At 42.1% G+C, this 17,220-nt stretch overlaps 1 protein-coding gene across 1 annotated transcript; it reads left to right on the forward strand.

Moving 5' to 3' along the window:
* Positions 1-15,944: 15,944 nt before the first annotated feature.
* LOC117281982 (uncharacterized) lies at positions 15,945-16,766 on the forward strand. Its single transcript, XM_033661820.1, has one exon. The coding sequence runs from the start codon at positions 15,945-15,947 to the stop codon at positions 16,764-16,766; it is 822 nt and encodes a 273-aa protein (XP_033517711.1).
* Positions 16,767-17,220: the final 454 nt, after the last annotated feature.

The raw sequence follows: 17,220 nt of genomic DNA on the forward strand, positions 1-17,220 counted from the left end.
ATTACACTCAAAAATCGCCCGTGGTCCCATGTCTCACAATCCGACAAAAGTTACAAAATATTAACTCGTCAGCTCGACCCTCAAATTTTCAATTGAAATCTTTGAAGATTTCTACCATTTTCATCCCAATCTTTACCCATTTGAACTCAACACCCTTTTCATAAACCTTATTGATACGTATAAATAATACTCTTACACCCAAGAATCATACTCTTAATCACCCATCAATACCCCAACTCGAAATTGAAGATTAGGGGTTAGAACTTGAGAGATTTCTTGTTGGATTTCAAGGCGTAGACAAGAATTTCATGAACAAGACACTTCATCTACTTCCTCTCTCTATAACACTCTCACTTCTCTCTAAAATCATCAGATAATTGCCCCAAAATAAGCCCCAAAGCTTATTTATCAAAATGGGGTCGGGTTATGAAAATAGAAAAATTACCCCTCCGAAAACAGGTCTGCGGTCGCATAATAGATCGCAGAATGGGTATGCAGGTCGCAAAATGCACCGTAAAATTGATGCCCAAAATGGGCTTCACTGGATAGGTCTGCGACCATTTTGCGGTCGCATAACTAGTTCTACGATTGTATAATGGTTCTGTGATCGCAGAATTGGTCGCAGAATCGCATTTTTCCAGCCTTTGGTAATTTGGTCATAACGTCTTGTAGGAATGTTCAAATGACGAACATTTTAAAGTGTTTCAAACTAGACTCAAGATATTTCATTTGATAGGTAATACATCATATAACACATCGTATCTTTAGAGTTATGCTCATTTGAAGTTATTTCTTGTGCGAACTCACTTGACTTTAGTCTATTATGAAATTTCCAACTTCTACAATCGATGCCGAAACCTATCGAATTAACTCCGATTGACTTCAAATTTTACACACACGTCATAAATGACATAACATACCTATTCTAATTTCTGGAATTGGATTGTGACCCCGATATCAAAAAGTCAACCCTCGGTCAAACTTTCCAAAAATTCAACTTTCGCCATTTCAAGCCTAATTCCACTACGGACCTTCAAATAATTTTTCCGGACACGCTCCTAAGTCCAGAATAACCATACAGAGCTATTGGAATCACTAAAACTACATTTCGGGATTGTTTACACATAAGTCGACATCCGGTTGCTATTTTAACGTAAGCTTTAAACCTTGGAACTAAGTATTCCAATTCATTCCAAAACCTCACCGGACCCAAACCAATTACCCCGAAAAATCACACAATAACTGTAAAGGCCAAATTGAGCAGTAAATAGGGAAATGGGGCTGTGATACTCAAAACGACCGGTCGGATCGTTTTCAATTTATAAACAAAATACTTCATCTTTTGGATCTAGGACTAAATAATTATAGGTTGGTGACTCGTAGATATTTATAAAACTAGTGTCCTTGACTTTATGTCTTTTTTTAAATTAAATAAGTCTGTAGAAACTACTTCTAGATTGAGAAAATTTCTAAGCTAGGAATTCACTTGTTCTTATACTCCAACACTATGTTCACTCTACCCCTATTCAATACTAGTCTATATGTGACAGAATTACAAGCCTACGGGTATTACTACTTCTTATTTAGTTTAATAATTACATTTTGTATGGTGTTTTAGGATTGGTTGTCATGTTTGGTTGAACTCCTGGGGGCCTCAGGTGTGTTTCGGATGTTTAACGGAGGAAATATTGGACTTAGGAAATTTCTGAAATTTGTTGGTTTCTGGTGTTTCACACCTGCAGTAAGGTGGAGGACCGTAGAAGCGGACATAGGTCTGTAGGTGCGCACACGCAGGTGACACCTTTTGATCTCAGAAGCGGGCGATGAGTTTTAAGTGAAAACTTCACCTGCGATGGAATTTCCGTAGCTGCGGAATCGCAGATGCAGTTGAAGGCCCACAGAAGCGGTTTGACTGGTAGAAAAAGGGCTAAGTGCGAGGGTTTGATTTCATTCTTCATTTTTGGACTTGAGAGCTCGGAATTTTGCGATTTTTCGAGGGATTTTCAGAGGAAGCTTTAGGGTAATGATTCCTAACTAATTTTTGGTTGTATTCCATTAATCTATAGTTGTTTTCTTAATTGAATTCCGGATTTGGGGTTGAAAATTTGGGGAAAAGTTGAGAAAACTTCTTTAGGCCGAATTTTGGGATTATGATCGAGATTTTGGTATCCGATTTGAGTAATTTTGGTATGAGTGAACTCGTAAGTGAATGAGTGTTCATATTTTGTGACTTTTACCCAATTCCAAGACGTGGGCCCAGGGAAGCTTTTTAGGGCAATTTTTCAATATCTTGATTTAGCTTTGATTTCATTAGCTAGATTAGTTCCTTGTAGTTATATTTATGTTATGTAATTCATTTTGGCTAGATTTGGGCCATTCAAAGTTGGATATTTGTGGAAAGAGCATTGTTACGGATTGATTGAGCTTGGTTCGAGGTAAGTAGCTTGCCTAACCTTGTGTGAGGGAACTTCCCTTAGGATTTGGTACTGTTTTGATATGTGAGCGCCGTGTACGTGAGGTGACGAGTACGTACACAGGCTAATTGTTGTAAAAAAACAATTTATGCTAAGTAATAACCTGTTTTCCTTCTTATTTGAGTCCTATCAGCATGTGTAGTATCCTATTAGATTAGAACAACATGACTACTTGCCTTAATTGTTTATCTAAACTCCGTGCAGCATGTCTAGTAAATTTCCTATTTTTGTTTCTTGTTTTGTACTTAGTTTAAATTGTAGGATCTCGTGTTGTAGTAGTTGGATTCTGTTGTTTGAGCTGTGTATTTACTTTTGGGACTATTAAACGGTATTCCGGGAGACCCCCCTGCATATTTACTTTTGGGACTACGGAACGGTATTACGGGAGATCCCCTGCACCTTTACTTTGGGACTACAAAACTGTATTTCGCGAGATCCTACTGCACATTTACGTTTGGGACTACGAGACGGTATCTCGGGAGATCCCCTGTTGTTATTTCTGTGTACTGAACTATTACCTTTCTATGTTTTCATTCTGGTTAAATTTATGTCTTTATTTTATTGCGATAGTTCATTCTGCCTTATTTTTATTATATATATACTAGTAGGGCCCTGACCTTACCTCATCACTACTTGACCGAGGTTAGGCTTGACACTTATTCGGTACCGTTGTGGTGTACTCACGCCTTTTCCTGCACATATTTTTCATGTGCATATCCCGGTTCCTCCTACCAACCTCGTCCTTAGTTGTAGTCACTACTATTTTCGGAGACTTCAAGGTACATCTCTACGCACCCGCAGATCCTTGGAGTCCCCCCCCCATTCCCCTATGTTCATTCTTCCCTTATTTCTACATACAATGATGTATAAAACAGTTAGAATCTCGTAGAAGCTTGTAACTTACGGTGTTCCGGGCCTTGGGTGTGTCATGTATATTCCGATAGTTGATTATTGTATATGCCGAGCGACATCTCAATTGATTATATAGATAATCTGCTAATGTTAGTTGGTAATTTTCATGTTTTCATTTCATTTCCGCAAAGTGTTAGGCTTACCTAGTCGTAGAGACTAGGTGCCGTCACGACAATTCACGGAGGGAGAATTTGGGTCGTGACAAGTTGGTATCAGAGTTCTAGGTTCATAGGTGTCGTTAGTCATAAGATGATTTATTAGAGCCTCGCAGATCGGTGCGGAGACGTATGTACTTATCTTCGGGAGGCTATGGAACTGTAGGAACAATCATACTTCTTTTGATTCCACGTCGTGCGAGTTATTGGCATCTAATTCTAAAATTCGCTATTCTATTCTTTCTCACAGATGGTGAGGACCCGCACAGGAGATCTTATGACCAGGCACCCATGCCCCCTGCTAGAGCCACCAGAGGCCGGGGCCAGGGTAGAGGACGACCACGTGGTGCAGCCAGAGAACCTGCGCGAGCTGCGATAGAGGAGCCCCCAGCAGCTCCAGCTAGAGGGCAGGCACCGAAGGTTCCTATTGTTTCACCAAGCCTAATTCCACTACATACCTTCAAATAATTTTCCGGACACGCTCCTAAGTTCAAAGTCACCATACAGAGCTATTGGAATCATCAAAACTCTATTTCGGGGTCGTTTACACATAAGTAGGCATCCGGTCGCTATTTTAACTTAAGCTTTAAACCTTGGAACTAAGTGTTCAAATTTATTCTAAAACCTCACCGGACCCAAACCAATTACCCCAACAAGTCACACAATAACTGTAAAGCCCAAATTGAGCAGTAAATAGGGAAATGGGCTGTGATACTCAAAATGACCGGTCGGGTCGTTTTCAATTTATAAACAAAATACTTCATCTTTTGGATCTAGGACTAAATAATTATAGGTTGGTGACTCGTAGATATTTATAAAACTAGTGTCCTTGACCTTATGTCTTTTCTTAAATTAAATAAGTCTGTAGAAACTACTTCTAGATTGAGAAAATTTCTAAGCTAGGAATTCACTTGAACTACTGAAGGGTGAATGTTTGGACATAAAATTTAGTTTGAACCCATGCGGGAAAACTAATAGATTATGAATTAACATAGTCAAGCTCATTATTGTAGACTTTGAGTTGTCGAATATTCGGGAAACTTGAAGAAACGAACTGGAGCCAAAGCTTTAAAGGCGAGATGAGGCTTATTTTCCTAGTAGGGAATTCTACAATAACCCTTGTGCTTCATGTGTTCGATAAGTTTAAGCCATATCTTCTTATACTCCAACACTATGTTCACTCTACCCCTATTCAATACTAGTCTATATGTGACAGAATTACAAGCCTATGGGTATTACTACTTCTTATGTGCCTTTAATTGTGATAATTACATTTAGTTTAATATTTAGTTTCAGCATTCATTCATGCATTAATCTGATAACATTCAGAAGGGAGAGCTAGCCGACCTCCCCTTGCCTGAGTGCAATCAGGGCCAAAGTTAACCACCCCATGCTCGTATGGGCTATTGTTTGTTAGAGAGATAGGCCGACACTCCCCCGTACGTGTTGCCAGATCCCACATACGCAGGGCTACTATGTTTAACTTAAATTCTATTTTTGTTATATGCTTACATGTTTAGCTTACAATTTTAGTTTTGGTCTTATCAGATCTTAGACCTTAAATTGCATACATGCTTTATGTGGATATCTTTTCTTCTTATTATGTTTATCCCAGAAGGTCTCCTCCGCCTTCTTAGGAGGTAGCCTATGACACTTACTAGGTATCCTGTCGTGACACTTAGCCCGTGAGGGCCTGTTTCCATTTTTCATGGATGCATATAATATTGATCACGTTCCCGGCACTACAGGATAGGACTAGCTTCCAACTCAGTTTTCCCCCGCTTCTCTTCTCGATTGAGACTCAAACTCCGTATTGATTTATATTGTTTCACTATTTGGGGTATGCCCCAAGGGCATAGAAATTCAATATTCTTAGAGGCTCATGACTAAGTATAGTGGGTATTACACAATTTTTATTCTCGATTGGGTATTTTGTTGAGACTTATGACTTATCTCTTAGTTTGAAATTAGTATTTTTTTATAATAAATATGTCATGGCATCATTTTGGGTCACTTCAGTTATCTTGATTCATAGTTGTGATGTCCCGGCCGGTCGTTCTGAGAGTTTTAGCCCTGATCCCCTATTAACTGCTTCCCCCATATCTTTTTATGCTATTGTGACTTACTAGGAGGTTTAGTTTTGGTTTTTGAAGTGTTTGGGACACTTAGTCCCTAAATGGGAGCTTAAGCCTTAGGATTTGGACCGCATTCGGAACTGTGTGAAGACGACTCCGAAATAGAGTTTTGTCGGTTCCGTTAGCTTTATTAGGTAATTTTGGACTTAAGGACGTGTCTAGATTGTGTTTTGGAGAAGTTGGAGTAGGTCTGTAGGGTTGAATACGACTTGTGTACAAAATTTGGGGTCAATCGGACGTGGTTTGGTTGGTTTCGGCATAAGTTGTCGAATTTGGAAATTTCAAGTTCTTTAAGTTTGAATCAGAGGATGATTCATGATTTTAGCGTTGTTTGATGTGGTTTGAGAACCCGACTAAGTTCGTATGGTGTTTTAGGATTGGTTGTCATGTTTGGTTGAGCTCCCGGGGGCCTCGGGTGTGTTTCAGATGCTTAAAGGAGGAAATATTGGACTTAGGAAATTTCTGAAGTTTGCTGGTTTCTGGTGTTTCACACCTGCAGTAAGGGAATCGCAGGTGTGGGGCCACACATGTGGATGAATAAGCGCATAAAAGAATTTGGAGGGAGTGGTCAGGGGCTACAGGTGCGAAGTGCATTCCGGTAGGTTCGTAGGTGCGCACACGCATATGCGACCTTTTGATCGTAGAAGCGGGCGATGAGTTTTAAGTGAAAACTGCACCTGCGATGGATTATCCGTAGGTGTGGAATCACAGATGCGGTGGAAGGCCCGCAGAAGTGTTTTGACTGGCAGAAAAAGAGCTAAGTGCGAGGGTTTGATTTCATTCTTCATTTTTTGACTTGAGAGCTTGGAATTTTGCGATTTTTCGAGGGATTTTCAGAGGAAGCTTTAGGGTAGTGATTCCTAACTCGTTTTTTTGTTATATTCCAATAATTTATAGTTGTTTTCTCAATTTAATTTCGGATTTGGGGTTGAAAATTTGGGGAAAATTTGAGAAAACTTCTTTAGGCCGAATTTTGGGATTTTGATCGAGATTTTGGTATCCGATTTGAGTAATTTTGGTATGAGTGAACTCTTGAGTGAATGAGTGTTCATATTTTGTGACTTTTACCCAATTTCGAGACGTGGGCCCAGGGAGGCTTTTTAGGGCGATTTTCCAATATCTTGCCTTGTAGTTATATTTATGTTATGTAATTTATTTTGGCTAGATTTGGGCCATCCGGAGTTGTATATTCATGGAAAGAGCATTGTTTCAGATTGATTGAGCTTGGTTCGAGGTAAGTGGATTTCCTAACCTTGTGGGGGGGGGGGGCTCCCCTTAGGATTTGGTACTGTTTTGATATGTGAGCGTCGTGTACATGAGGTGACGAGTACGTACACGGGCTAATTATTGTAAAAACCAGATTTTAGCTAAGTAATAACTTATTTTCCTTCTTATTTGAGTCATATCAGCATGTGTAGTATCCTGTTAGATTAGAACAGCATGACTACTTGCCTTAATTATTTATCTGAACTCCGTGCAGCATGTCTAGTAAATTTCCTATTTTTGTTTCTTGTCTTGTACTTAGTTTAAATTGTAGCATCTCGTGTTATAGTTGTTGAATTCTGTTGTTTGAGCTGTGTATTTACTTTTGGGACTACGGAACATTATTCCGGGAGACCCCCTTGCATATTTACTTTTGGGACTACGGAACGGTATTACGGGAGATCTCCCTACACCTTTACTTTGGGACTACTGAACGGGATTCTGGGAGATCCCCCATATCTTGCATATTTAATTTGGGACTACGGAATGGGATTCCGGGAGATCCTCCTGTACATTTATGTTTGGGACTACGAGACGGTATCTCGGGATAGCCCCTGTTATTATTTCAGTGTACTGAACTGTTACCTTTCTATGTTTTCATTCTAGTTAAATTTCTGTCTTTATTTTATTGCGATATTTCTTTCTGCCTTGTTTTTATTATATATATACCAATAGGGGCCTGACCTGACCTCATCACTACTTGACCGAGGTTAGGCTTGGCACTTATTGGGTACCATTGTGGTGTACTCACGCCTTTTACTGCATATGTTTTTCATGTGCAGATCCAGGTTCCTCCTACCAACCTCGTCCTTAGTTGAAGTCACTGCTATTTTCGGAGACTTCAAGGTACATTTCCTCGCACCCGCAGATCCTTGGAGTCCCCCCCCCCCACATTCCCCTATGTTCATTCTGCCCTTATTTCTATAGACAGTGATATATATTAAACAGTTAGAATCTCATAGAAGCTTGTAACTTACAGTGTTCCGGGTCTTGGGTGTGTTATGTGTATTCCGATAGTTGACTATTGTATATGTTGAGCAACATCTCAATTGCTTATATAGATTATCTGCTACTGTTAGTTGGTAATTTTTATGTTTTCATTTTATTTCTGCAAAGTGTTAGGCTTACCTAGTCGTAGAGACTAGGTTCCATCATGACAATTCACGGAGGGAAAAATTGGTTCATGACAAGTTGGTATCAGTTCAAGACGAGGGACAATTTGGGAGAATTCACGGAGGGACAATTCCGGACGAGGCAGACTCACTCACATGGACTCAGTTCTCGCATATGTTTTTGAGAGAGTATATCCCTCAAAGCCTCAAGGATGCATGACCCACGAAGTTTGAGCAGTTGCGCCAGGGTTCTATGACTGTGTCAGAGTATGCAGTCTGTTTCAGTGATTTGGCCAGACATGCACCGGCCTTGGTTGCTACAGTTCGGGAGAGGGTTTGTCGCTTTATTGAGGGACTCCACCCCAGCATCAAGATCAGTATGGCGAGGGAGTTGGAGATGGATATCTCTTATTAGCAGGCTATGAGCATTTCCAGGAGATTGGAGGGCATGCTTGCTCAGGACAGAGAGGAGAGGGAGGCCAAGAGGTCTCGAGAAACTGGTTATTATTCTGGAGCTCATGACCCAGCAGCTCGCCATGGTAGGGGTTATGTGAGTCGCCATGTTCATTCAGCTCTTCCAACTGACAGTGGTGTTCTAGCCCCTTCTAGACCCCAGGAGCCTTATTATGCACCGCCAGTATCTAGTGTGCCTCCTTCTTGGAGTGTTATTAGCGGCCAATCCAGCAGACCTGGCCCGAGTTAGTCATTGAAGCCACGCCCTCCGAGGGGTTGTTTTGAGTGTGGCGACACTCTCCATATGGTGAGGGATTTTCCATACATAGTAGGGGTACACCTCCACAAACTTCTAAGCCATCACGTGCTCCACTGGGTCCTCAGGCTATGATTCCAGCACCAGCTATGACCCCACCTGCTCAACCACCTCAAGATGGAGGTCGAGGTCGCCCTAGAGGGGGAGGCTAGGCCAGGTATTATGCTCTTCCGGCTCATGCAGAGGCAGTTACTTCTGACTTTTTCATTACAGGTATTGTTCTAGTCTGTCATAGAGGCTCTATGTATTCTTATGTGCCCTCTTATTTTGCCCCATATTTAAGCGTATCTTGGGATTCTTTGATTTCCCATATTTATATGTCTACTCATGTGGGAGATTCTCTTGTTGTGGACCGCGTATATCGGTCGTGTTTGATTGCTCTTAGTGGTTTTGAGACCAAATCCAGTTTATTATTACTCAACATGGTAGATTTTGATGTTATCTTAGGCATGGACTGGTTGTTGCCCATTATACAATTCCTGATTGTCACGCTAAGACTGTGACGCTGGCTATGCCAGGCTTACCGTGATTAGAGTGGAGTGGTACCTTAGAGTATACTCCCAGCAGAGTTATTTCATTTCTTAAGGCTCAACGAAAGGTTGACAGGGGGTGTGATCCGTATTTAGCTTATGTGAGAGATGTCAGTATTGATACCCCTACAGTTGAGTCAGTTCCAGTAGTGAGGGATTTCCCACATGTGTTTCCAGCTGATTTTTCGGGCATGATGCCCAATAGAGATATTGATTTCGGCATTGATTTGTTGCCAGGAACTCATCCCATCTCTATTCCTGCATAGCGTATGGCTCCTCCTGAGTTGAAGGAGCAATTGTAGGAGTTGCTTGATAAGGGCTTCATTCGGCCCAGTGTGTCACCTTGGGGTACTCCGGTCTTGTTTGTGAATTATCGCCAGCTAAACAATATAAAAGAGAAGAATAGGTATCAATTGCCTCGTATTGATGACTTATTTGATCAGTTACAAGGTGCTAGGGTGTTTTCCAAGATTGACTTATGTTCAGGCTATTATCAGTTACGTTCAGGCTATCATCAGTTGAAGATTTGGGAGCCAGATATCCCGAAGACTGCCTTTACGACCTGATACGGTCACTATGAGCTTCTTGTTATGTCTTTTGGGTTGACCAATTCCCCAGCAGCCTTTATACATTTGATGCACAGTGTGTTCCGTCCTTATCTTGACTCCTTCTTAATTGTATTTATTGACGACATTCTAGTGTACTCCTGTACTCGGAAGGATCATGAGCATCACCTAAGGACTGTGCTTCAGACTCTGAGAGAAAAGAGGTTGTACGCAAAATATTCAAAGTGTGAGTTTTGGCTAGACTCAGTGGCATTCTTGGATCATGTAGTATCGTGTGATGGGATCAAGGTAGATCCGAAGAAGGTGGAGGCAGTGCAGAGTTGTCCTAGACCGTCATCAACTACGGAGATTCACAGTTTTCTTGGTTTAGAGGGATATTACCATCATTTTGTAAAGGGATTCTCATCTATTGCAGCATATATGACCAGACTAACCCAGAAGGGTGCTCCATTTAGGTGGATGAAGGAGTGTGAGGAGATCTTTCAGAAGCTCAAGACAGCTTTGACTACAGCCCCCGTTTTTGTATTGCCTACAGGTTCGGGGTCCTATACTGTATATTATGATGCGTCGTGGATTGGTCTTGGCGCGGTGTGGATGAAGGACAGTAGGGTGATTGCCTACCCATCTAGACAATTGAAAGTGCATGAGATGAACTATCTTGTCCACGACATTGAGTTAGCATCTATTGTTCATGCCCTAAAGATTTGGTGCCACTATTTGTACGGTGTTCCTTGTGAGATTTACACTGATCATCGGAGTTTGTAGCATCTGTTCAAACAAAAGGATCTTAATTTGCATCAGCGGAGGTGGTTGGAGCTACTTAAGGATTATGATATCACCATTTTGTACCACCCGAAAAATGCCAATGTGGTGGCCGATGCTTTGAGTCGCCGGGCGGAGAGTTTGGGGAGTTTAGCATATTTTTCCAGTAGCTGAGATACCTTTAGCATTGGATGTTCAGGCCTTAGCCAGCCAGTTTGTGAGATTGGATATTTCTGAGCCGAGTCGAGTGTTGGCTTGTGTGGTCTCTCGGTCTTCTCTTTATGATCGTATCAGGGAGCGTCAGTATGATGACCCCCATCTACTTGTCCTTAAGGACACAGTCCAGCATGGTGATGCTAACAAGGTCACTATTGGGGATGATGGTGCATTAAGGATATAGGGCAAGCTATGTGTGCCTAATGTAGATGGTTTGCGTAAGTTGATTCTTCAGGAGGCTCATAGTTCACGGTACTCGATTCATCTAGGTGCCTCGAAGATGTATCAGGACTTGAGGCAGCATTACTGGTGGAGGAGAATGAAGAAGTACATAGTGGAGTATGTGGCTCGGTGCCTAAATTACCATCAGGTAAAGTATGAGCATCAATGACCGAGTGGGTTGCTTCAGAAGTTAGAGATTCCGTAGTGGAAATATTAGTGGATTACTATGGATTTTGTTGTTGGACTCTCACGGACTCAGCGGAGGTTTGATGCGGTTTCTGTGATTGTGGATAGGATGACCAAGTCAGCTCATTTCAATCCTGTGATGACTACATATTCTTCCGAGCAGATGGCTTGAATCTACATCTGTGAGATCGTCAGGCTTAATGGCGTACTAGTATCTATTATCTCTGATCGGGGTACGTAGTTTACATCACGGTTCTAGAGAGTCGTACAACATAAGTTGGGCACTAGAGTGGCGTTGAGCACAGCATTTCACCTTCAGATGGACGGGTAGTCCGAGCGCCCTATTCAAATATTAGAAGATATGCTCTATGCGTGTGTGATGGAGTTTGGAGGGTCATGGGATCAGTTCTTGCCACTTGCGGAATTTGCCTACAACAACAGTTATCAATCGAGCATCCAGATGGCACCGTATAAGGCTCTGTATCATAGGCGGTGTCGGTCCCCAGTGGGTTGGTTCGAGCTAGGCTAGGCCAGATTATTGGGTACAGACTTGGTCCAGGATGCCCTGGATAAGGTGAAAGTGATTCAGGATCGATTTTTGGTCCTTTTGAGGTGTTGCGGCATGTTTGGAAGGTTGCTTATGAGATTACCTTACCTCCCAACTAAGTAGGAGTTCATCCGGTATTCCATATTTCTATACTCCGGAAGTATCACGGTAATCTGGCTCATGTATTGGATTTCAGCTCAGTCCAGTTGGACAAGGACCTATTTTATGTTGAGGAGCTAGTGGTTATTTTGGACAGGCAGGTAAGAAAGATAAGGTCAAAGAACATTGATTCAGTAGAGGGGTCAGCCGGTCGAGGAGGCGACTTGGGAGACCTAGCAGGATATGCGCAACCGTTATCCTCATATGTTCACAGCTTCAGGTATGTCTCTATACTAGTTTGAGGATGAACGATTGTTTTAAGAGGGGGAGGATGTGATGACCCGGCCGGACTTTCTGAGAGTTTTAGCCCCGATCCCCTATTAACTACTTCCTTCGTATCTTTTTATACTATTGTGACTTACCGGGAGGTTTCATTTTGGTTTTGGAGTGTTTTGGGACACTTGGTCCCTAAATGGGAGCTTAAGCCATGGGATTTGGACCGCAGTCAGAACTATGCGAAGACGAATCCGGAATGGAGTTATGTCAGTTTTGTTAGCTCCGTTAGGTGATTTTGGACTTAAGGACATGTCTGGATTGTGTTTTGGAGGCCTGTAGCTCATTTAGGCTTGAAATGCCGAAAGTTGAAGTTTTGGAGATTTTGACCGGCAGTGGATTGTTTGATATCGGGGTCGGATACCGATTCCAGAATTTGGAGTAGGTATGTAGGGATGAATACGACTTGTGTGTAAAAATTGGGATCAATCGGACGTGGTTTGGTTGGTTTCGGCATCGGTTGTCAAATTTGGAAGTTTAAAGTTTTTAAGTTTCAATCGGAGGATGATTCATGATTTTAGCGTCGTTTGATGTGGTTTGAGGGCTCGACTAAGTTCGTATGGTGTTTTAGGATTGGTTGGCATGTTTGGTTGAGGTCCCAGGGGCCTCGGGTGTGTTTCGGATGCTTAACGGAGGAAATATTGGACTTAGCAAATTTTTGAAGTTTGTTGGTTTCTGGGGCTTCGCACCTACGGTGGGGGAACCGCTAGTGCGGATGATTTTGGATGGTTTGCGGATGATTAAGCACAGAAGCGAATTTGGATGGAGTGGTCAGGGCCCGCTAGTGCGAGGTGAGTTCCGCATCTGCGGGAACATCTGCGATGCCCGCAGATGCGCTGGAGATATCGCAGGAGCGGTGGAGGACCGCAGAAGCGGACATAGGTCTGCAGGTGCACACACGCAGGTGCGGCCTTTTGATCATAGAAGCAACGATGCGTTTAAGTGAAACCACACCTGTGATGGATTTTTCGCAGGTGCGGAACCACATATGCTGTTGAAGGCCCGCAAAAGCGGTTTGATTGGCAGAAAAGGGGCTAAATGCGACGGTTAGATTTAATTCGTCATTTTTGGACTTGAGAGCTCGGAATTTGGCAATTTCTCGAGGGATTTTCAGAGGAAGCTTTGGGGTAATGATTCCTAACTCGTATTTGGTTGTATTCCACTAATCTTGCTTTAGCTTTGATTTCATTAGCTAGATTAGTTCCTTGTAGTTATATTTATGTTTTGTAATTGATTTTGGCTAGATTTGGGCCATTCGAAGTTGGATATTTGTGGAAAGAGCATTGTTATGGATTGATTGAGATTGGTTCGAGGTAAGTGACTTGCCTAACCTTGTGTGGGGGAAATCCCCTTAGGATTTGGTACTGTTTCGATATGTGAGCATCGTGTACGTGAGGTGACGAGAACGTACACAGGCAAATTGATGTAAAAACCTGATTTCTGCTATGTAATAACCTATTTTCCTTCTTATTTGAATCATATCAGCATGTGTAGTATCCTGTTAGATTAGAATGGCATGACTATTTGCCTTAATATTTTATCTGAACTCCGTGCACCATGTCTAGTAAAAAAAAAATTTCTTGTCTTGTACTTAGTTTAAATTGTAGGACCTCGTGTTGTAGCTGTTGAATTCTATTGTTTGAGCTATGTATTTACTTTTGGGACTACGGAACGATATTCCAGGATATCCCCCTAGATATATAATTTTGGGACTACGGAACGGTATTCCGGGAGATCCTCCTGCACATTTACTTTGGGACTACGGAATGGGATTCTGGGAGATCCCCATGTCTTGCATATTTACTTTAGGACTACGGAACGGTATTCCGGGAGACCCCCCGCACATTTATGTTTCGGACTACGAGACGGTATCTCGGGAGATCCCCTATTGTTATTTCTGTGTACTGAGCTGTTACCTTTCTATGTTTTCATGCTTGTTAAATTTCTTTCTTTATTTTATTGCGATATTACATTATGCCTTGTTTTTATTATATATATAACAGTAGGGCCCTGACCTGACCTCGTCACTACTCGACCGAGGTTAGGCTTGGCACTTATTGGGTACCGTTGTGGTGTACTCACGCCCTTTCCTGCACATGTTTTTCGTGTGCAGATCCAGGTTCCTCCTACCAACCTCGTCCTTAGTTGCAGTCGCTGCTATTTTTGGAGACTTCAAGGTACATCTTCTTGCACCAGCAGATCCTCGGAGTCCCCCACCCCTATTCCCCTATGTTCATTTTCCCCTTATTTCTATAGACAGTGATGTAAAGAACAGTTAGAATCTCGTAGAATCTTGTGACTTATGGTGTTCCGGGTCTTGGGTGTGTTATGTATATTCTAAGAGTTTACTATTGTATATGCCGAGCAGCATCTCAATTGCTTATATAGACTATCTGCTACTGTTAGTTGGTAATTTTCATGTTTTCATTTCATTTGTGTTAGGATTACCTAGTCGTAGACACAATGTATTGTCACGACAATTCACGGAGGGAGAATTTTGTTCGTGACAATAGTACAACTTAGTTAAGGGTTCACTCAACATGTTGCTTGGGTCCAGTGCCAATCACGTCCCACCTTAGTGTTTGAGGCATGACAAGTTGGTATCAGAGCCTCGGGTTTTGGTAGTCCTTAAAAGTCATGAGTCGTGTCTAGTAGAGTCCCACTTATGAGTATGTTGTGTACCATACTTATATCTGGGAGGTTGCATGGAATGTTAAGAAAATTTCTTTTCCTTGATTCCTACATCGTGTGTTAGAGCTAAATGTTTCATAATTCTGACTATCCTTTATCTTTCATTTCAAAACAAGATGGTTAGAACAAGATCCACTTCATCCTCTACTGCTAACAATATGGGGATACCAGCTTCTAATCATCAAGAAGTAGCACCAGCGATGTAGACGACACCGGTGGCACCTGTTGTAGTTAGAGGACGTGGAAGAGGTAGAGGTAGAGATAGAGGTCAGAATGTTAGGGGTAGAGATGGAAATGCTAGAGGTAATCAGGTTCCTCGTGGTAGGGCCGCTGGACAGGCACATGCTCAACCTCAGTAGGTTGATATTGATCAGGTGGAAGTCACGCCCCCTCCTAACCTACTCAGGGTGAATCAACCACAACAGCAGGATGATCGAATTAATAGAATTTTGGATTTTCTGGAATCCCTAGCCCCTCCGGCTTGTGGTCATGCACTTGTTCATGCTCCTCATTAGGTTCCTCGTGATTCAGATGAAGATGAATAAAAGATTATTTCTAGGCCCTGCCTGGGGTACCACCACCAGTTGTCCCTGCAAATATTGCCCAGGCAGTGCAGTTACCAACAGAAAAAATTGATCCACGTGCCTTTCTGAGATTAAAACCTCCTATTTATACTGGTACAGATAAGTCGAATGGGCCAATGTTATTTTTGGAAGAGATAGAGGAAGTGTTTATTTATTTGGTTTGCCTCGAAACACAAGCCACAGAGTTAATTGGGTTTCGGTTGAGGGTGCAGTAGGGCAATGGTGGAGAGGTTACAAGAAGGTCAAAGATTCTACATTACCGCCACTTACTTTGCCACAGTGTAAAGAAACTATCAGGGCCAAGTTTTTTCCCAGCAGGCGGATGGATGAGCTCCGGCGTTAGTTCGAACATCATAAGCAGGGCACCATATCAGTGACTAAATATGAGATGGAATTCACAAACTTGGCAGAGTATGCACCTAATTTGATACAGACAGAGAGAGAAAAAGTCAGAAGGTTCATTGAAGGCTTGAATCCACATATGGCCAAAGATATGACTTCATATCAGGATGACAAGACTTACCTTCAGGTAGTTAATATTGCTACGCGCAAGGAAGCCTTTGATAAAATTACCAGGGAAGCTAGGGAAAATGGCAAGAAGGCTAGAACCACAGGTAGTTATAATGGACTTTCAGTTAGGGGAAAGAATATGAATCATTCAGCTCACGGTCAATCAGTAGCTCACTCGTCTCCTTATCCAACTCCATTCAGACAAGGCCAACAGAGTAAAGGTCAGACTTATATGGAGCACAGTTCAACTAGTCAAAATAAGACTTGGTTCTCCTATCCTATTTGTTCCACGTGCAACAAAAGACATATCGGGAAATGCCTTTTGATTCAGAGAGGATGTTATCACTACTATGAATCAGGTCACCTTATGAAAGATTGTCCACGACTCATGCATGCTCCAGGGAAGGCTCCAGCAACTCAGGCAACATCCATGGGTAACTCATTAGTAACACCTTCTCCGGTTCGGGCACCTAATACTCAGACTGAGTGTGGTGCAAATAGAGGTGGATCTCGGGGAGGAGGCGTATCGGCCAGACTCTATGCAGTTCAAGATAGGCAAAATGTTGAGGCGTCTAACAAAGTTATTACATGTATTCTCTCAATTTGTGGTCGTCTTGCTTATGTATTAATTGATCCCGGTTCAACCTTCTCCTATGTGTCTCCTTATTTCTGTGTCAATTTTGGAAAAGCACCAGAATAGTTAGGGGTTCCGTTTGAGGTATCCACGCCCATGGGGGAATATGTTAAAGTTGAATATATTTTCAGGGATTGCATTATCATAGTTCAGGGATGAGAAACATTAGCCGATTTAAACTTGTTAGATATGGTTGACGTTGACATCATAGCTGGCATGGATTGGTTATCTTCTTGTCATGCTATAGTTGACTGCCACGTGAAGACAGTTAAATTCTCATTTATAAGGAAAGATCTGGTTATAATTAGAGGTGAAGTGGGTACGCCTGTCGGTAAATTTATTTCTTACCTTAAGGCTAGAAAGCTAGTGAGTAACGGGTGTTTGGCGTATCTAGAACATGTGCGGGATATGAAAGCCGACTCCCCAATGCATGAATCAATACATATTATGAAAGAGTTTCCATAAGTGTTCTCGGATGATCTCCCAGTGATACCACCAGATATGGAGATTGAGTTTGGCA

The sequence above is a fragment of the Nicotiana tomentosiformis genome, chromosome 11, assembly GCF_000390325.3.
Source record: "Nicotiana tomentosiformis chromosome 11, ASM39032v3, whole genome shotgun sequence".
Lineage (NCBI taxonomy): Eukaryota > Viridiplantae > Streptophyta > Magnoliopsida > Solanales > Solanaceae > Nicotiana > Nicotiana tomentosiformis.